The sequence below is a fragment of the Rhinopithecus roxellana genome, chromosome 17 (assembly GCF_007565055.1).
Source record: "Rhinopithecus roxellana isolate Shanxi Qingling chromosome 17, ASM756505v1, whole genome shotgun sequence".
Taxonomy (NCBI): domain Eukaryota; kingdom Metazoa; phylum Chordata; class Mammalia; order Primates; family Cercopithecidae; genus Rhinopithecus; species Rhinopithecus roxellana.
The window spans coordinates 68,023,387-68,045,322 of NC_044565.1; the positions used below are offsets into that span (position 1 = coordinate 68,023,387).

Below are 21,936 nucleotides of genomic sequence, written 5' to 3' on the forward strand. Positions count from 1 at the left end.
CTGAAATAGTATCAGTTGTCACACTTGTCGTTAAGATTAATTAATAAATTGTATGCCTAGCTGAAGTTGTTGGTCATGTTCAGAGTTAGTCTAGACAGCCGGGTCATTTTAGGATGATTTTCTGAGAAATTCTTGAAGAAAAACATAATATGGGTTGTAGAAATAGGGTTAGGTTAAATGGTGGGTAAATGGCCCTTTTTTTCTTTTGATTGTGTATGAGAAACATAATAGGGGCAAGCTGAAATATTTTGGCTGATTAAAAAGCAGACTGGCTCAAATTAAGAGAGGAGCAATAAGGTAAACCCAAGAGTTTGAAGGAATGGGGTATTACTGTAGATTCTGGGGATAACAGGTTTTGTTGAAGGTTGGTGTTAAACCATTTCTTGTTGAGAGGTTAGTTATGAAAAATGAGATGCAGAGTAGAGCGAAGTTATGAATGATTTTGTTTCTTCCTTTTATATGGTGAACATTTCTCTACCCCAGGACCTCTTTGCAGAAGTTTATGGGCAAGGACTTTGTTTTCTTTTTTCTTCCCTGGATCCCCAGAATATTTGGATCAAAAATAATTATTTTCCTGGAGAAATCTGTGAAGTCTGTATTTGAAATTTTAATTATTGATATATACTATCACCCATCTGCCATGGAAAGATGATACCAGCAATACAGATCAAACCAATATTCTTTAGAAACACATAACAGGTTTTAATTATCTCATATATATACACACACACACACACACACACATATATATATTTAAGACTGCAGCACATATTTTCTTCTGAAGTTTGAGTTACCTTTAAGTCTGTTTATGTGTTTTAGACAGATTGCTTCATTAAATGTTCACTATCAGTTGAGGCTTGCATAGATACCTCTCTTGTGTTTGTTCCACAGGAGCAAAACTGGATCTTGAAAGACAAATGAAGTTTACCAGGAAAAGAAAACTGGGATGAGGAGAGGATTTAGGAAGTAGCGTGTGCTAAACGAGAGACATGAAAAAACATGATGATCAGGGATGTCATGTAGACTGAAGACTTCGATACTAAGAGGCATTTTCACAATTTTATCCTGAAAGCATAGAGAAAACAAATCAACTTGTCATTTTCCAAAACTTACTCTGACTGTAATCTCAATAAAAGGACAACTTTTAAAGTCAAGCTTTATGAAAAATTTACTACCTTGTTTTTGTTTTTCTCTTTTTTTCTCTCTTTTTTTTTTTTTTTGAGACGGAGTCTTGCTCTGTCACCCAGGCTGGAGTGCTGTGGCCGGATCTCAGCTCACTGCAAGCTCCGCCTCCCGGGTTCACGCCATTCTCCTGCCTCAGCCTCCCGGGTAGCTGGGACTACAGGCGCCGCCACCTCGCCCGGCTAGTTTTTTGTAGTTTTTAGTAGAGACGGGGTTTCACCGTGTTAGCCAGGATGGTCTTGATCTCCTGACCTCGTGATCCACCCGTCTCGGCCTCCCAAAGTGCTGGGATTACAGGTTTGAGCCACTGTGCCCGGCTTTTCTCATGTTTTTATTATTTATTTTGAGACAGGGTGTTACTCTGTTGCTCAGGCTGGAGTGCAGTGGCATGATCACAGCTCACTGCAGCCTCAACATCCTGGACTCAGGTGATCCTCCCACCACAGCCTCCCAAGTAGCTGGGACTACAGAGATGAGGTTTTGCCATGTTATTCAGGCTGGTCTTGAACTCCTAGACTCAAGTGATCCTCTTACGTTGTTGGCCTGCTAAAGTGCTAGGATTATAGGCATGAGCCACCACACCCAGCCTTTTTCCTTACTTAAAAAAAAAGCCGCCTTATTTTGTCCATTTCATTTCATTTCATTTCATTTCATTCTATATTTTTCAGACAGTTTCATTCTTGTCACCCAGGCTGGAGTGCAGTGGCAGGGTCTTGACTCACTACAACCTCCGCCTCCAGGGTTCAAGCAATTTTCCTGTCTCAGCCTCCCGAGTAGCTGGGATTACAGGCGCCCACCACCACGCCTGGCTAATTTTTGTATTTTTAGTGGAGATGGGGTTTCACTATGTTGGCTAGGCAGGTCTCAAACTCCTAACCTCAGGTGACCCTCCTGCCTCGGCCTCTGAATGTGCTGGGATTACAGGTGTGAGCCACCACGCCTGGCCATATTTATTTATTATGTGTTTTTTTGAGACATAGGCTTGCGCTGTTGCCCAGGCTGGAGTGCAGTGGTGCAATCTTGGCTCACTGCAGCCTCCACCTCCCGGGTTCAAGCAATTCTCATGCCTCAGCCTCCCGAGTAGCTGGGATTACAGGCATGTGACACCATGCCTGGCTAATTTTTGTATTTTTAGTAGAGACGGAGTTTCACCACGTTGGCCAGGCTAGTCTTGAACTCCTGACTTGAAGTGATACCCCCGCCTTAGCCACCCAAGGTGCTGGGATAACAGGCGTGAGCCACTGTGCCTGGCCCCTCTTAGTAATTTTAATCATGTTAAGTAATTACTGTATCTGAAAATTTGGGGGTTCAGTTTTCTTTGTTGACTTACTCAAAGTGGGTAAATTTTATGTGGCGTTTTAATGTTTCTTAATTTTGTATTGTTAGCTAGTATTAAGTAGAGTTTTATCTGTGGGAATCCTGTAGGATCTGAAGAATTTGTACCTTCAGAAAGTTTTTACATTTGCTGTTAATAGCCAAGGATCATTTTTGATGTATTCAGATCGTCAAATCTGAACTGTGAGGCCTGATATCTGAAGCTTCCTTATGATCACCCTTTGCCAGTGAATAGTTGTGTTTTGTTTTTTTCCCTTGGCAGCTCTCACTAAGATTGTAGTCATTTCTAGGTTTCACACAAAGAAGGTCTTGGTTCCAGTTGCTTGAAGTCTCCAGACCTAGACCTTTCATCGTGTTCTCAGTATGGCTGTTAAAAATGTAAGCTCGGGCCAGGCGTGGTGGCTCACGCCTGTAATCCCATCACTTTGGGAGTCTGAGGCTGGTGGATTACGAGGTCAGGAGATCGGGACCATCCTGGCTAACACGGTGAAACCCATCTCTACTAAAAATACAAAAAATTAGCCAGGCGTGGTGTCAGATGCCTGTAGTCCTAGCTAGTCAGGAGGCTGAGGCAGGAGAATGGCGTGAACCCATGAGGAGGAGCTTGCAGTAAGCCAAGATTGCGCCACTGCACTTCAGCCTGGGTGACAGAGCGAGACTCCATCTCAAAGAAAAAAAGCAAGCTCAGGTTGGATGCAGTGGCTCATGCATGTAATCCTGGCATCTTGGGAGCCTGTGGCAAGAGGATCACTTGAGCTCAGGAGTTGGAGCACCAGCCTGGGCAACATAGTGGGATGTCGTCTCTACAAAACATACAAGAATTAGCTGGGCAGGGTGGCACACACCTGTAGTCCCAGCGACTCAGGAGGCTGAGATGGGAGGATCACCTGAGCCCAGGAGGTCGAGGCTGCAGTGAGCCATGACTGTGACAACTGCACTCCATCCTGGGCAACAGAATGACAGCATGTCTCCATAAAACAAAACAAAAAGCAAGCTCTTTGGTTATGTTCTCTACAGCCCTGCTACTGTCAAAGTGCAAATAAAGCCTTTTTATCTGCTCTGGTTTTTGGTTCCGTCTTTATTTCTGGCGTATAGCAGTTTCTCTTGAAGAAATTTATTGACAGTGTGCTTGATATATGAAACATTTTTGGATGTTTTGTAGTGAAATAAGTTTCAGTTTATTGGGAGCGCTCTATTGCTGGGATTGGATAACTCAAATTTGTCTGCAAATTTACTTAATATTCCTTTTATAAACAGATGTTAGCCCTTTCTTTCACTTTGCTTTTTACTATCTTTTTACTCCACTTATTGCCTTCAAGTCAAATGGACTATTGCTGTCATTCATAAGATGATACAGTCACAGAGCAGCTTCAGAATTCTCGTGTAGAAAGTGTAAGGATGTATGCCAGAACTTTATTTTTGTGTCGTCCTTGCCATAGCGGGTGGGTGGGTGGGTGGGTGGATGGATGGATGGATGGATGGATGGATGGATGAATGGATGGATGAATGGATGGATGGATGAACCTTCTAGTAATGTTTAGTTTGCAGCTTATACCTTTTTCTGGATTGACCTTGTTTTGAAGGTACCTTTTTCTTTCTCTAATAACTTGTTTTCAACTCTGTCAAGTAAGCCCTATAGGACACTGCTGTTGGAAACTTGGCTTTTTGATCTTTGGAACATACTTTAAGAATTACTGACTGAACCTACTCTTTTGGTATTTGACCCCTTCTGAAACAATGCTTGCATTTTGTTACAGTTTTATTTCCTAATGTGAACTTTTAATATAATACTATGAATTTCTTTCTAAAACACTACTTTAGCTGTATCCTACAAAGTTTGATATTATGTTCTCTTTTTAATTCATTTCAGAAATTTTCTAATTTTCACTATAATTTCTTTTTTGATCCATGAATTTCCAGATATTTGGGAGTTTTCCCAGATGTGTTTCTGTTACTGATTTCTAGTTCATTTTGTTGCAGACAGAAAGCATACTTTGGGCTGGGTGCGGTGACACATGTCCGTAATCCTAGCACCTTGGGAGGCCAAGGCCAGTGGGTCACTTTGAGCGTTCGAGACCAGCCTGGCCAACATGGCGAGACCCCGTCCTACAAAAAGATACAAAACTTAGCTAGGCATGGTGGCTCGTGCCTGTGGTCTTAGCTACTTGGAAGGCTGAGGTAAGAGGATCACTTAAGCCGGGAAGTGGAGGTTATAGTGAGCTGAGATCATGCCACTGCACTCTAGCCTGGGTGACAGAACGAGACCTTGTCTCAAAAAAACAAACAAACAAAAAAAAAAAACAAAGTGAAAACATACTTTGTATGACCTCAATACTCTTTGTTTGTTTGTTTGTTTTTGAGATGGAGTCTCGCTCTGTCGCCCGGGCTGGAGTGCAATGGTGCGATCTCAGCTTACTGTATCCTCTGCCTCCCAGGTTCAAGTGATTCTCCTGCCTCAGCCTCCCGAGTAACTGGGATTGCAAGCGTGCACTACCACACCCAGCTAATTTTTGTATTTTTAGTAGAGATAGGGTTTCACCACATTAGCCAGACTGGTCTCGAACTCCTGACCTCAGGTGATCCACCTGCCTTGGCCTCCCAAAGTGCTGGGATTACAGGCGTGAGCCACCGTGCCCAGTGACTTCAATACTGTTAAATGTGTTGAAACTTCTTTTACGACCCTTAGGTTTTTTCTTAGTACATGTTCAGTCTGCACTTGAAAATGGTATGTATTCTGTTGCTGATGGATGGAGATTATGTCAAATTGGTTAATATAGTGTGGTTTAAGTCTTCTGTATCATTATTGATTTTTCTGTCTACTTAAAAATATCTGTTTTTCAGGGAAGGGATGTTGAAGTCTCCAACTATAATTGTAGTTTGCAGTTCTATTAATTTTTGCTTCGTGCTAAACATTTGTATTTTTATCCCTTCCTAAAGAATAGACTGCTTTATCATTATGAAATGACCCTCTATCCTTGGTAGTTTTCCTTTGTTCTGCAAGTTAGTGAACTCAATATTTTCCCCCCACTAGGAACCTTTTTATTCTTATGCATTAGAATATTAGGCATTTTAAATTTTACTTTCTTATATCCTAATTTGTAAAAACTCACTCTTTTTTCTGTTTCTCTGTCTCTCTGTCTTTTGTTTGTTTGTTTTTGGACACGATCTTGTTCTGTTGCCCAGGCTCAAGTGCAGTGGTGCAATTAAAGGCTCACTGCAACCTCTGCCTCCTGGGTTCAAGGGATTCTCCTGCCTCAGCCTCCTGAGCAGCTTGGACTACAGTCCAGTCGTGTGCCACTATGCTCAGCTAATTTTTTGTGTTTTTAATATTTTTGTATTTTTAGTAGAAACAGGGTTTCACCATGTGCCCAGGCTGTTCTCGAACTCCTGGGCTTACACCATCCGCCCGCCTCAGCCTCTCAAAAGTGTGGGGATTAGAGGTGTGAGCCACCATGCCCAGCCCAAAACTTGGCCTTTCTGTATCTATTTTTCCTCCTATCCTGGATCTTGTATTACTCGGGGTTAAAATTGAATGCACTTGCTCGGTGTCACATACTTTGTGAATATCTGGAATCAAACGCAGACAAGTTTAAAAGGTGTGAGCCTTTTTACTGTGATTAATTTTAGTATAGCCAGATGTAAAGCCACAGTTACAGTTTACCTTTTTTTCTGCATTGTAGGAATAGACTTCAAGATCAAAACAGTTGAATTACAAGGAAAGAAGATCAAGCTACAGATATGGTAAGTGATGCCTATTTACTTTAGGTAGCAGAATGCCAGGTTCCTTAAGGTTTCACAGTGAAATTCTTTTTTGTCACAGGTTTAGATTCTGTGAGACTTTCCTTTTTAAAGCAGGCAGTCAGGTGACCTTTTTGTGCAGTAAAAACCATTGCATGGACTTAAGTCCATGAGATCTAATAACCTTTTCTACTTACTGTATGAACTCAGGTAAGTTATATACTCATTAGGCTTTTTATCTTCATATGTAAAGGAGGATAGTAACACCCATCTCAATGGATTGTTATAAGGATTACATGAAATAATATATGCCAAGTTTTTGGTGAAATGCATTGCGAAAATACTTGTTTTCTTTAATACGTTTTTAACTTTTTATGGGCATTATTTTTATTAGTTTGTATTAGGTTTGCCTGAAGAAATACAAAAAATTCTTTGAATTTGTATTTGTCTGAATCATAGAATTTAGAATTATAAAGGCAATATTTTCTAGCAAATGTTATGTGTTTTATGTGTATTATGTATATTAACCCATCAATTACCAGCAAGGACCCTGTTAAATCGGTGTTACTTCTTTTGAAAAAACATCTTTGTTGAGGTATAACTGAGATAGAATAAGTGCACGTAAAGTGTACAACTTAGTAAGTTTTGACATACCTATAAACCTGTAAAACCATCACAACGGTCAAGATAATGAACATATTTGTCACCTCAAAAGTTTCCTCAAGCCTCCTTGTGATCTTTTGTAATCCCTTCTTCCCCACTACCCCTGGTCCCCAGGCAGCCACTGTGATTGCTTTCTGTCACTGTGTTTCTTTCTTTCTTTTTTTTTTGAGACTCCGTCACCCAGGCTGGAGTGCAGTGGTGCGATCTTGGCTCACTGCAAGCTCTGCCTCCCAGGTTCATGCCATTCTCCTACCTCAGCCTCCCGAATAGCTGGGACTATGGGCGCCCGCCACCTTGCCCAGCTAATTTTTTTTTTTATTTTTAGTAGAAATGGGATTTCGCCATGTTAGCCAGGATGGTCTCGATCTCCTGATCTCGTGATCCGCCTGCCTCGGCCTCCCAAAGTGCTGGGATTACAGGCGTGAGCCCCTGCGCCCCACCTGTATTTCTAATGCTGTATATAAATGGATGGTATGTTTTCTCTTTGTCTTTTTGGGGGGGCTGGGGTCAGCCTTCTTTCACTCACCATAATTATTTTGGAAATTATCAATTAGTTAATTACTTTTTATTGCTGAGTACTATTTCATTAAGATACACAGCAACTTGTTTATTCAGCATAAAGCTGCTATGAGTCTTTGTGTAGGCATATACTTTCTTTTCTCTTGGATTGTTCCTGTTTTACAGATAATGAAACAGGTGTACTTTGAAATAATTTAACCAGGGTCTTAGAGCATGTTAGTGGCAGAGCTAGGATGCATACTTGCTGGGATTACAAACATGAGCCACTGCGCCTGGCCCATTTTTTGTTCTTCTGGCCCATTTTTTGTTCTTCATCGCTTGTCAGCAACTGCATTGGGCCAAATGTGGTGGCTCAATTGTGGAGGCAGGAGGATTGCTTGAGACCAGCCTGGGCAACATAGTGAGACCCCTCTCTATCCCAAAAAATTGTGAATTCATGTTTTCTCTGTTTTTTGTTTTTGTTTTTCTTTTTTTTTTTTTTTTGCTGTGATAGGACCTATCATATGATAGTTATGAGGATGAGTAATACATATAGAGCACTTTAGAACAGTGTCACATAATTACCATTCAGTAAATCATAGCTACTATTATTTTGGGATCTCCCATTATGAGGTTAGAACCTAAGAATATTATTTTAGGGCATGAGCAGAGGAGGCAGTTAGCAAAAGACATTGCAAAGCCATACTTGGAGACCTAGAAGAGAGTCAGGAGAGATCAGTATCCCAGAATCCAATAGAAGACAGTTTTGAGAATTAGGTATTCCCTTTGAAAGGAAGCTAATAGTTAGAAATTGTATATGTTTAACCAAAATGTCTCTGTTACCTGATGTTGTAATTAGAAATATCTTTATGTGTAACATTCTTAAAATTTAATATAAATTTAATAGAATTTAGATATTTTTAAGTGTTTGCTAAAACTAGTAGTTCTCTTTGAGGCAAAACCCACTTGCTGACCATTGATTTTTGTTTACTTTAGCTGGGAAATAAGTCAGCAAATGAACTGTGGCTCATATTTTGTTTCATTGTAATTAAAGTTGATCTCTAAGGAAGGATGTCAACAGTTTATTCTGAATTTCAAATAGGCGCCCTCCTCATCCATGCCTGACCTTGGTCCTAAGTGGCGACCTTTGTTCTAAGCCCTGACTAACTCTGCCATGCTGATTGGCTCTCTTAACTGTGTCCCTTTGTGTGTATACTTCAAGCCACCAATTTTCAAACTTTTTGACAGAGATACATTGTGGCTGGGTGTACATATACATATATATGTATATGTGAGTGTATATGTAACAGAAACAATATTTTCCTAAAATATATTTTACGTAAGACCTTTACCCTCCTAAATTTATCCCGTTCCTCCATCTGTTCTCCGTCTTCCACATACTTTCTCTTATTCTGTTCCTTGACCTTGTGGATTTATATATTTCCCCCCTGATCATTTTAGTCTTTTTTTTGAGATAGAATCTCCCTCTGTCATCCAGGCTGGAGTGCAGTGGCATGATCTCAGCTCACTACAACATCTGCCTCCCGGGTTCAAGTGATTCTTTTGCCTCAGCCTTCCGAATAGCTGAGGTTACAAGCATGCACCACCACACCTGGCTAATTTTTGTATTTTTAGCAGAGACAGGGTTTCACCATGTTGGCCAGGCTGGTCTCAAACTCCTGGCCTCTAGTGATCCGCCAGCCTCAGCCTCCTAAGATGCTGGGATTACAGGCATGAGCTACCACGCCTGGCCCTATTTTAATTTTTAGGTAGCTTTTAGAAATAAAGAGTAACAGGTTTGGTTACTCCCAACACTATGGGAGGCCGAGGCAAGTCACTCATTTGAGCCCAGGAGTTTGCGACCAGCCTGAGCATCATGGTGAAATCTCATCTCTACAAAAAACATAAAATTAGCTGGGCACAGTGGCATGTGCACCTGAAGTCCTAGGTATTTGGGGGGCTGAGGCAGGAGGATTGCTTGAGCCCAGGAGGTCAAGGCTGCAGTGAGCCCTGTTCACACCACTGTACTCCATCCTGGAGACAGCAAGATCCTATCTCAAAAAAGAAAAGAGAAAAAGAAACAGTAATAATTCACACTTGTTTTTAAAAAGAGCCTTCCTGGCCTGGGTGGTGGCTCACACCTGTAATCCCAGCACTTTGGGAGGCCGAGGCAGACGGATCACGAGGTCAGGAGATTGAGACCATCCTGGCTAACACGGTGAAACCTCGTCTCTACTAAAAATACGAAAAATTAGCCGGGCGTGGTGGCAGGCTCCTGTAGTCCCAGCTACTCGGGAGGCTGAGGCAGGAGAATGGCGTGAACCCGGAAGGTGGAGCTCGCAGTGAGCTGAGATCGCGCCACTGCACTCCAGCCTGGGTGACAGAGCGAGACTCCATCTCAAAAAAAAAAAAAGCCTTCCCTGGAAGATGCTCTTTGGAACAATAAGTCCTCTAGTGTGGCCTTCAAGATTAATCTATAAAAGACTTCTATTGTACCTGTGAAACTCAAGAATAGTGCAGAAATGGTAATATTTCTAATTTAAAGTTGTTTGATTTTTAGACCTTTTAAATAGAACCTCTCTGAGATAAAACTCTTCTACATGCTAACATGCCAGGAAGAAAGAAGCCATGTAGCTCAAGGTTAAGAAATCTGAGATATCCAGAGTAATTTAAGAAGGCGTTAGCATGGAAAAAGCCCATTACTCATAATTTATGATACACTGAAATTCAAAACATTGTCCTCAGCTTTAATGCTTTGCCTCCAGTTGTTACTAAAAAGTACAGTGATTTTTTTTAATCTCTCTAGTTCAGATAAATATATTCAGATTCTTATTACAGCATGAAAATTCCTATTCTGTAATTGAATATTAGTTTTGGAAATTTTCTTCAATCTGCTTAAGCTTCTACCTTTTTTTTTTTTTTTTTTTTAAGACGGTGTTTTGCTCTTGTTGCCCAGGCTGGAGTGCAATGGCATGATCTCGGCTCACCACGACCTCCACCTCCTGGGTTCAAGTGATTCTCCTGCCTCAGCCTTCCTAAGTAGCTGGGATTACAGGCATGCACCACCACGCCCGGCTAATTTTGTATTTTTAGTAGAGACACAGTTTCTCCATGTTGGTCAGGCTGGTCTCGAACTCCCGACCTCAGGTGATCCGCCTGCCTTGGCCTTACATAGTGCTGGGATTACAGCCGTGAACCACCACACCTGGCCTGCTATTTTTCTTTATTTGAATGATCTTCATGTTTTGCTTTCATTCCAGGAAATCCATGGTGTACAACACCCTCTGTTCTTTAATATTTTAATTCCTTCATCTTCCAGAATCTCTTATACCCGATTACCCTCCCTCTTTCTGTATGATCTCCCCATTTAAATTTTTTTTAACATTCTTTTTTTGTTTGTTTGTTTTTGAGATGGAGTCTTGCTCTGTCGCCCAGGCTGGAGTGCAGTGGCGCGATCTCACTGCAAGCTCTAGCTTCTGGGTTCACGCCATTCTCCTGCCTCAGCCTCCCGAGTAGCTGGGACTACAGGCGCCCACCACCACGCCTGGCTCATTTTTCTGTATTTTTAGTAGAGAGGTTCTATTTAAAAGGTCTAAAAATCAAACAACTTTAAATTAGGAATATTACCATTTCTGCACTATTCTTGAGTTTCACAGGTACAATAGAAGTCTTTTATAGATTAATCTTGAAGGCCACACTAGAGGACTTATTGTTCCAAAGAGCATCTTTCAGGGAAGGCTTTTTTTTTTTTTTTTGAGATGGAGTCTCGCTCTGTCACCCAGGCTGGAGTGCAGTGGCGCGATCTCAGCTCACTGCGAGCTCCACCTTCCGGGTTCACGCCCTTCTCCTGCCTCAGCCTCCCGAGTAGCTGGGACTACAGGCGCCCGCCACCACGCCTGGCTAATCTTTCCGTATTTTTAGTAGAGACGGGGTTTCGTCGTGTTAGCCAGGATGGTCTTGATCTCCTGACCTTATGATCTGTCTGCCTCAGCCTCCCAAAGTGCTGGGTTTAACAGGCATGAGCCACTGTGCCTGGTCAATTTTTTTTTAACGTTCTAGATCCCATTTATGTATTTCAAACTCTATACTTTTCGGCATGACTGTATCTACCCCACAGAATGACCTGGCTCCTTGATTTTTAAATTATCCTTTTCCTGAGTCCTGTCCTGGGTTCTGCCCGGACTCTGATTGTACCAGCCCCCACCAGTTGTTAAGGCAATCAGTAGTTTATTTCCAAATGAGGAACAGGGTCCTTGCCTCACTATTTCTGGGCTTACTAATGATCTGTTGCCCAGGGCTAAAAATAGCCACAGCTGCTTGTTTATTGGTGACATTATTTTTAGGTTTGCATGCACACATATACCTAAATCTAATCCAGTCCATCAGCTCAAATCCAATAATCAGAAGGAGGTGTTAAATATCTGAAGGGACAATTAAACATTGTACATGTTCACAGTATCTTTTTATGTCAGCACAATACTGGTTTCTAAGACTGTTTTCAAAACTACTGTCTTACCTCTGCTATTAAAAAAATTCTTCCCTGACAGTCTACTTAGTAAGATCAAGTCTCTGCAATTACAAGACAATGGCAATAGAATTTTCCTTACTTAAAGTAATACATAGCCAATAATTGCTGTGAAATCCTACTTTTCCTACTGACATTATAAAAAAGAAGTTGGCCGGGCGCGGTGGCTCAAGCCTGTAATCCCAGCACTTTGGGAGGCTGAGGTGGGTGGATCACGAAGTCAGGAGATCAAGACCATCCTGGCTAACATGGTGAAACCCCCTCTCTACTAAAAATACAAAAAACTAGCTGGGTGAGGTGGCGGGCGCCTGTAGTCCCAGCTACTCGGAGGCTGAGGCGGGAGAATGGCGTGAACCCGGGAGGCAGAGCTTGCAATGAGCCGAGATTGCGCCACTGCACTCTAGCCTGGGCGACACAGCGAGACTCCGTCTCAAAAAAAAAAAAAAAAAAAAAAAAAGTTATATGTTTCTAGGAATTAAAAAGGTATATTTCCTTAATTGTTAGTACCACACTAGGGGTTGGGGAAGCTGTGTACTCTGGCTGTTACTGTGACAGTTATTTTTGGTCTGGGCACTGACAAAACCAAAACAGGCCAGAAGCATATCAATCTACTCTGCAAGACAGAGACCCCAAATTTCGGAACTGTGTATTTTTTGGTAACGTCATGAAGTTATTCCTTACCTTATAAATTAGGATGTCAAATTTCTCATGTTGCATTTTATTTTAAGAATACCTGGATTTCTTCAGAGATACACAATTTGTCTATACCCAAAATACCATGAACTTAAATTATGTTTCTCTTCATTCAAGAATTTTTTTTTTTTTTTTTTTCTGAAAGTAGGCAGGCTGACACCTGCCCTGTCAGAGCTTCCACCCATAGGGACAGGAACAAACAAGTACATAAATATATAATCACAAATTGAGATAAATGCTAGCAAGGTGAATAGGGTAAAGTGATGGAGAATGGGGTAAGGATGAGGGAGAAAGTGATCTAGATTGAATGTTCAGGGAAGTCCTCTCTGAAGAGGTAGTGTTTAAGATGAGAAGTGAAATACGAACAGTAAGCAACCAAAGTCACTTAGTCAATAAATGTTTATTGAGTGTCTATTTGCCAGGTGTTGGTGGTAGGAATATAAGCATAAATCGGACAGATAGGAGCCCTGCCTGCAAAAGCTTACAGTTTAGTGGGGTAAGTCTAGATCTTACTATACTTTTTACCATATTGCCCAGGCTGGACACCCCCTCCCTTTTCAAAGAGTCCTAATTAATTCACTATATTTTTCTTGTATAAAAGCACTACATAGCAGCCACAACTGGAGCCTGGGTCTTCTTCATGGAGACTCTGGTATGGGACTTACAAGATGGTCAGTGAATTCCTGATAGGGAGACTCATTGAACATATTGTCTTTCTTGAGGTGTTGGGGATGAGACAGCTGTAGGTCTTGAAGTTAGTATTAAAGGTGACTTTGGCAAAGGAGCCTAGGGTAGCAGTGCAGCTCCTGGCGGAGGTATAGCAGTCATTGATATGGGCCATTAGCATCAGCTTCTTGGGCACAGGGGCGGACAGTGCCTCTAGGGACTGGGATGAGGCCACCAGCACAGAGCGGCAGTGGTTACCCTGCAAGGGACTGTGGGTCTTACTTATCTTGTTCCCCAAGTAGCTTCACTGCACATGGGAAATGGAGAGGTTGGCCAGTGTATGGTGGCCCTGCAGATGGCAGGGGCTACTTCCTTGAAACACCTAACACACAGACTGACATGACTCTTGTCCCTGGCTGTGACAAATCCCTTGAACCTGATCCAGTGGCCAGCACAGGTCTCTTTTTGCATGGGCATAATCTTCAAAACCTCATCTTTGAGGACATCCTTAGGAGAAAGTGAACAATCTCAGACTCCTTGATGGGTGGGGAGAAGAGATTTCCTCCAGGAACTTGATTGTCATGTCTTTGATCAGGTGGCCCATCTTGGTGACAGGGAACTATTCCTTGTCCTTGTCCTTGCCTCCTTGAGCTCCTAGGCCTCAGCAGCAACCCTGGCCCAGTCACCACTCCTGAAGTCTCCCAGTCCAGGACCCCTAGTGCCTTCAGGCCCTCCCATAGTAGTGGCAGGATCTGCCATTTGGTATTTTCTCTGAGAAGGCTTAATCTCTTTTCTTGCTCTGCTTTTTGTTTCCTTGACACTTATAATCCTCTGACATTCCATAATGTTTTATTTATGTGTTGTCTATCTTCAATGGAATATAAACTTTGTTAAGGCAGGAATTTTTATTTCATTTACAACTTTACCTCTTGTGCCTGGAATAATGTCTAGTGTGTAGTGCTTGCTTAATAATAGTGTTAGGTTGAAAGAATGGAGGATCCATATACTTTGAGATGAAATGAGCAAGTGACAGGGCTGTGATTTTCTCCCCTCCCCTCCCCTCTCGACTCTTCTTTTTTTCTTTTCGTTTTTGAGATGGAGTCTCACTCTGTTGCCCAGGCTGGAGTGCAGTGGCGCTCTCTCGGCTCACTTGCAAGCTCTGCCTCCTGAGTTCACGCCATTCTCCTACCTCAGCCTCCCGAGTAGCTGGGACTACAGGCGCCTGTCACCACACCTGGCTAATTTTTTGTAATTTTAGTAGAGAGGGTGTTTCATCATGTTAACCAGTATGGTCTGGATCTCCTGACCTTGTGATCCCCACACCTCGGCCTCCCAAAGTGCTGAGATTACAGGCGTGAGCCACCGTGCCCGGTCAGGCTGTGATTTTCTTAAGATTAAAAAGTCCAAGTCTTGCACTTAGCTAAAAACCATTTTATTTTACTTACACAGAAATAGGCTACAGGCAAAGCCAGGGTTTTCCTTGAGAAGCAGCTTTGAGTACTGTTTAAGCACAGATAAATATTAACTTGAGAGCTCTTAATACCATAGAGCATCTATCTGCAAAGATGGTCTTGACATAGAGCATTATTAGGACATCTTAAAAACAGAATGAAATTTTGAGTCTCATGGTGACATTATTGCAGCTTTTCATATTTTTATGGAAAATATTTCTTATTGTTAGTTATCCCTCCTTATTGTTTATAAGTGAAAACAACAACAACTACTACTAAGGTCCAAGGAGGTTAAAAGTACATTCAAGGTCACTAAGCTGGGAGGGGTAGAACCTGAAGATAAACTTAAGCCTGACCCCAAACCTATGTTCTGTGTATATTCTCGCATAAAGCTGAACCTGTAGTTGGCAGTTAATATTTGGATTGATAGATAAAGGAATAGATGGCAGATATGTGAACATGCTAAGTGCATTTAAGATATGAAAAGATTGAGAATCCAGTCATATGCAGGGAGTGGGAACAGATCTTGCAGAAGCTCTTAGTAGGAACAAACTTACGAATTTAAAAATGGTTTCTAATGGTTAGGGAAAAGAGTACCTCAAAATGATAGGGGCTGGAGAAAGGTTTAAACTACTGTAAGGCTTTGTAATCTCCAGTATAAAGAGTTTGGAATTGATTCTGGTTATAATGAGTTTTTACTGGAAGTTTTCTGTTTTTACTTTTATTTTTTTGGAAAGCCTAGTCATGTTTTCAGTTTGTTTTGTAATGACTTTTTTGATGCATAATTCACATACTGTACAATATACCCATTTAAAACAATTTAATAGTTTTTAGTATATTCACAAATTTGTACACCCATCGTTAACATTTTAGAACATTTTTATCTCCCCTGCAAAGAAACCCCATGCCTGTCACTCTTTATCCTCCTAACCCCCTGTCCAGGGAAACCACTTAATCAACTTTGTATAAAATTGATTTGTCTGGACTTTTCAAATAGATGGGAATCATATAATATATGGTCTTTTGTGACTAGTTTCTTTCACTTAGCATGAGGTTATCAGGGTCTGTCTGTGTTGTACATGAATCAGTACTTCATTCTTTTTTATGGCTGAATGGTACTCCATTGTATGGATATACCACAGTTTATTTATCCGTTCATTAGTAATGGACCTTTCAGTTGTTTCTACTTTTTGGCTATTATGAGTAATGTTGCTGTTAATTCGCGTCTACATTTTTGTGTGAACATACAAGTTTTCATTTCTTTTGGTTATATACCTAGAATTGTTGGGTCATATGGTAACTCCATGTTGAACATTTTGAGGAACTACCTATTTTCTAACATGGCTGCATCATTTTACATTGTCACCAACAGGGTATGAGGGTCCCAATTTCTCTACGTCCTCACTAACGTGTATTATTGTCTTTTGGGTCATAGCCATCCTGTGGTGGTGGGGATCTAGGTTGGTATCTCATTGTGGTTTTTATTTGCATTTTGCTAATGACTAAGGATGTTGAGCATCTTAAGTGTTTATTGACCATTTGTGTATCTTCTTTGGATAAATGCCTGTTTAGATCTTTTGCTCATTTTTAAGTTTGGTCATTTGTCCTTTTATTGTTAAGTTGTAAGTTCTTTGTATATTCTGCATACACAAGTACCATATCAGATACACAGTTTGCAAATAGTTTCTTCCATTCTGTGGTTTGTCTTTTCACCTTGTAATGTTCACTGAAATACAAGTTTTTAATTTTCATGTCCCATTTACCTGTTTTTTCTTGTTTCTGCTTTGGTGACATGTTTAAGAAACAGTTGTCAAATCCAAGATTTGAAGATGACTCCTATGTTTTCTTCTAAGAGTTTTTATCGTTCAACTCTTACATTTAGGTCTTGATCTGTTTTTAGATGATTTTTTTTTTTTTTTGAGATGGAGTCTCGCTCTGTCGCCCAGGCTGGAGTGCAGTGGTGCTATCTCGGCTCACTGCAAGCTCCGCCTCCCGGGTTCATGCCGTTCTGCTGCCTCAGCCTCCCGAGTAGCTGGGACTACAGGTGCCCGCCACCACGCCCGGCTAATTTTTTGTATTTTTAGTAGAGACAGGGTTTCACTGTTAGCCAGGATGGTCTCAATCTCCTGATCTCATGATCCACCCGCCTCGGCCTCCCAGAGTGCTGGGATTACAGGCATGAGCCATCGCGCCCAGCCGTTTTGGGGTAATTTTTATATATGGTTTGGGGTAGAGGTCCAACTTCCTTCTTTTGCATGGATATATTCAGTTGTTCCAACACCATTTGTTGGAAAGCCTGTTGTTTTCCCAATGAAGATATTAGAAGCTTTAAGCAGAATAATGTGATCAAACATACGTTTAAAGAAGATCACTCTGGCTGGTGTGTGGAGAACGGCAGTTCATCCTCTCTGAATCTTAGAATGCCAACAAAAGGTACTGTGAACAAGCAGCCAGTGACTTAGAATGAATACCAGAAACTTATCCAAAGAGTCATGAGAATAAAGTGTTACAAGAGAATGCAGTTGGCTGGACGCAGTGGCTCACACCTGTAATCCCAGTGCTTTGGGAGGCCGAGGCAGGAGGATCACCTGAGGTCAGGAGTTTGAAACCAACCTGGCCAACATGGTGAAACCCCATCTCTACTAAAAATATTAAAATTAGCTGGGCATGGTGTAATCCCAGCTACTTGGGAGGCTGAGGCAGGAGAATCACTTGAACCGAACCCAGGAGGCGGAGGATGCAGTATGCTGAGATCGTGCCACTGCCCTCTGTGAGACTCTGTCTCGGGAAAAAAAAAAAAAGAGAAAAGAGAATGCAGTCAACTGTGTAGAATCCTGCTTAGTGATTAAGATGCAGTCATACAGTGCATAATGGTATTTTAGTCGATGACTGCATACACAGTGGTTGTCCTATCAATATTATAATATCACATTTTTACTGTACCTCTTCTATGTTTAGCCATATTTAGATACACAAATACTTAATTGTGTTACAGTTGTCTACTCTATTCAGTATAGGCACATACTCTACAGGTTTGTAGCCTGGGAGCAATACTATATAGTGCAGGTATGTTGTAGGCTATATTCATTTAGGGTTGTATAAGTACACTCTATGATGTGTGCACAATGATGACATAGTCTAATGATGGAATTCTCAGAACGTATCCCTGTCATTAAGAGGTCGATGATATATAAAAAGGAAATAGCTATTGGATTTGGCATCCAGGTTATTAGAGACCTTCTGAAAAGGAGTTTTGGTACAGTAATCAGTAATAGCTATCCTATTAGAATCAGTTAAGGACTGAAAGTGGGAAAACAGCAACTAGAGAAAACTCTTTAAAGAAATTTGCTGGGAAAATTTTTATGTAAATATAGACAAGCTTATCCTAGTATTTATATGGGAAGGCTAGGATAGCTAAAACCGTTTTGACAAAGTAAAATAAGTGGGAAGAATCAATCTACCTGGTTTTAAAACTATTTAGCCACAGTAATCCAAGATAGTATGGTAATGGAGGAGGCCTAGACACATAGGAGATAGCAACAGAATAAAGAACCCAGACACAGATTGAACTATGGTGTGGCCTGCAGATTTTTGACAAAGGTACAAAAGCAATTCAATGGAGGAAGGTTATTACTTCGACATTTCCAGCAAACGGTGCTAGAGCAATAGGACATTCATGAAAATGTCCTATTTGAAATTAACTCAAAATGTACTATTGGTTTAATAAAACCATAAGGTGGCCAGGCACAGTGGCTCATGCCTGTAACCCCAGCACTTTGGGAGGCTGAGGTGGGTGGATCATCTGAGATCAGGAGTTTGAGATCAGCTTGGCCAACATGGTGAAACCCCATCTCTACTAAAAATACCAAAATTGGCCGGGCGCGGTGGCTCAAGTCTGTAATCCCAGCACTTGGGGAGGCCGAGACGGGCGGATCACGAGGTCAGGAGATCGAGACCATCCTGGCTAACACGGTGAAACCCCGTCTCTACTAAAAAAAAAATACAAAAAAACTAGCCGGGCGACGTGGCGGGCGCCTGTAGTCCCAGCTACTTGGGAGGCTGAGGCAGGAGAATGGCGTAAACCCAGGAGGCGGAGCTTGCAGTGAGCTGAGATCCGGCCATTGCACTCCAGCCTGGGCGGCAGAGCGAGACTCCGTCTCAAAAAAAAAAAAAAAAACCCAAAATTTTCCAGTGTGGTGGTGTACACCTATAGTCCCAGCTCTTTGGGAGGCTGAGGCAGGAGAATCTCTTGAACCCGAAAGGCAGAGGTTGCAATGAGCCAAGATCACACCACTGCACTCCAGCCTGGTTGACAGAGCAAGACTCTGTCTCAAAAAAAGAAAAAAACCCATAAGGCTTTTAGAAGAAAATATGGGAGAAAATCTTTGGAACATAAGACTAGGTGAAGAGCCTGGGTGCGTTGGCTCATGCCTGTAACCCCAGCACTTTGGGAGGCTGAGGTGGGCAGATCATCTGAGGCCAGGAGTTCAAGACCAGCCTGGCCAACATGGCGAAACCCCGTCTCTACTAAAAATATAAAAATTAGCCGGATGTGGTGGCACATGCCTGTAATCTCAGCTATTTCAGAGGCTGAGGTAGGAGAATCTCTCGAACCTGGGAGGCGGAGGTTGCAGTGAGCTGAGATCATGCCACTGTACTCCAGCCTGGGCGACAGAGCGACCCTGTTTCAACAAAAAACAAGACTAGGTGAAGAATTCTTAGACATAACACTAAACACACGATCTGTAAAAGAAAAAAAATCAGTAAATTAATTAGACTTTCAGAAAATTAAAAGCTTCCTTTCTACGAGATACCCTGTCAAGGGGCTGAAAAGACTAGCTACAGACCTGGAGAAAATATTTACAAGCCAATGTATCTGACAAAGGACTTCTGTCTAAAAAGAACTTTCAAAAGTCAACAGTAAAAAGACAAAAAACTGACAATCCAGGCCAGGCGCAGTGGCTCACTCCTGTAATCTCAGCACTTTGGGAGGCTGAGGAGGGCTGATCACCTGAGGTCAGGAGTTCGACACGAGCCTGGCCAACATGGTGAAACCCCATCTCTACTAAAAATATAACAATTGGCTGGGCGTGGTGGTGGGCGCCTGTAATCCCAGCTGAAGCACGAGAATCACTTGAACCCAGGAGGCAGAGGCTGGAGTGAGCCAAGACTGCACCATTGCAGCCTGGGCAGCAAGATCAAAACTCCATCTCAAAAAAAAAAAACAAAACAAAACCCAAAAACAAAAAACTAACAATCCAATTAGACAATGGACCAAAAAAAAAAAAAAAAACCCAGACATTTCACAGAACAGCATGTGTTAATGGCAAATAAACACATGAAAAAACGTTCACCATCTTAGCCACAGGGAAACACAAATTAATGTGATGATGAAATAATGCTATATGCCCTCTTAGAACTACAGAAATAAAAAATAGTGACAGCATCAAATGCTGGTGAGGATACAGAGAAACTGGATCTTTTATATGTTGCTAGTGCAAATGTCAAGTGATAGAGCCACTCTGGAAAAAGTTGGCCAGTTTCTTACACACTTACCATATTACCCATAAATAACATTCCTGGGCATTTATTTCAAAGAAATGAAAAGTTATGTCCACATAGAAACCTATAAATGAATATTTTTAGAACTTTGTTATAGCCAAAAACTGGAAACAACCCTGAATGTCCTTCCATGGGTGAATGATTAAACAAATTGTGGTACATACATTCCATAGAATGCTACTCAGCAATGGAATGGGACAGACCAGGATTACGTGCAAAAACTTGGAGAGGACCTCAAGAGCATTATGGTAAAAGAAGTGTCAAATGCCAATTTCAAAAGGTAGCATACTACATAATTCCACTTATGTAACATTCTGGAAATGAAAAAAATATAAACATAGAAAACAGATTATTGATCAGAGTTTAGGGACTATGGAGAGTAAAGAGGTGATGTAATAGTTTTTTATCTTGTTTATTGTGGTAGTTACACAAATCTGTACATGTAATAAATCGTAGAGAATTATATATACACACACAAATAAGTGCATGTAAAAAAAAACTGAAATATTAATAAGATCTGTAGATTGTATCCAGTGTCTGTTTTCTGGTTTTGGTATTATGCTGCAGTTATATAAGATGTTATCATTAGGAAAAGCTGGGTGAAAGGCACCCAGGACCTCTCTGCACAGTTTGGTAACTTCCTGTAAGGCTATAATTATTTCAAAATAAAAGTTTAAAAAATATTAGCTCAAAAGAGGAACAGGGATAGTTGGAGAGATGTAAGGTTGAGATTGGGGTTTTTTGCTTTATTTTATTTATTTATTTTTTTTGAGACAGAGTCTCACTCTGTCACCCAAGCTGGAGTGCAGTGGCACTGTCTCGGCTCACTGCAACCTGCACCTCCCGGGTTCAAGCAGTTCTCTTACCTCAGCCTCCCGAGTAGGTGGGATTACAGCCACCATGCCTGGCTAATTTTTGTATTTTTAGTACAGATGGAGTTTCACCTTGTTGGCCAGGCTGTTCTTGAACTCCTGACCTTAAGTGATCTGCCCGCCTCAGCCTCCCAAAGTGCTGGGATTACAAGCGTGAGCCACTGCGCCTGACCTTATTTTTGCTTTTTTAAAAAAAGGTACTAAAACATGTTCGTACGCTGATGAGATGATCCATAAAAGAGCAAAATAATGATACAAATGAGAGGGCATAGCTACAGGAGCAAAATATATCTTACACCTTTGGCTTTAAGCATTAAATAATGGAAAATACTACTATTTACATTTCTATCTTATTTATAAGTGAGGTTATCTTTACAACTTTTGGTTAATGATTCTAAATGTAAATGTGACTATACTATGGTATACTTCTCTAATGTTCTAAAAATCCTAACTGCTTTTATGTTACATTATGGAACTAAATTATTAAACAAAATGAAAAGAGTTTTTCTGGTGTTCGCTAGTGTTCATAACTGCTTTTATGTTACATTATGGAACTAAATTATTAAACAAAATGAAAAGAGTTTTTCTGGTGTTCGCTAGTGTTCAATAACCTTGAGTTTTATGTGTCACTTCCTACTGTTTTGCCTTTTAGATTTTCATCCAGTATGAGTAGGTTATTAATTCCCTTCAACTAAAAAGTTTTTATATATACTTAGGAAAAACTATTTTATTCTTGTTTTGTCCTTTATGT

The 21,936-nt window shown here is 41.1% G+C and overlaps 1 protein-coding gene across 1 annotated transcript in view; it reads left to right on the forward strand.

The window, feature by feature from the left end:
- Window positions 1-21,936, forward strand: part of RAB10 (RAB10, member RAS oncogene family) — a 109,501-nt gene that overhangs the window by 60,805 nt on the left and 26,760 nt on the right. Inside the window, exon 2 of the mRNA XM_010383020.2 lies at window positions 6,198-6,258. Coding sequence (XP_010381322.1) covers window positions 6,198-6,258 — 61 coding nt within the window. The remainder of the gene's footprint in view (window positions 1-6,197; window positions 6,259-21,936) is intronic.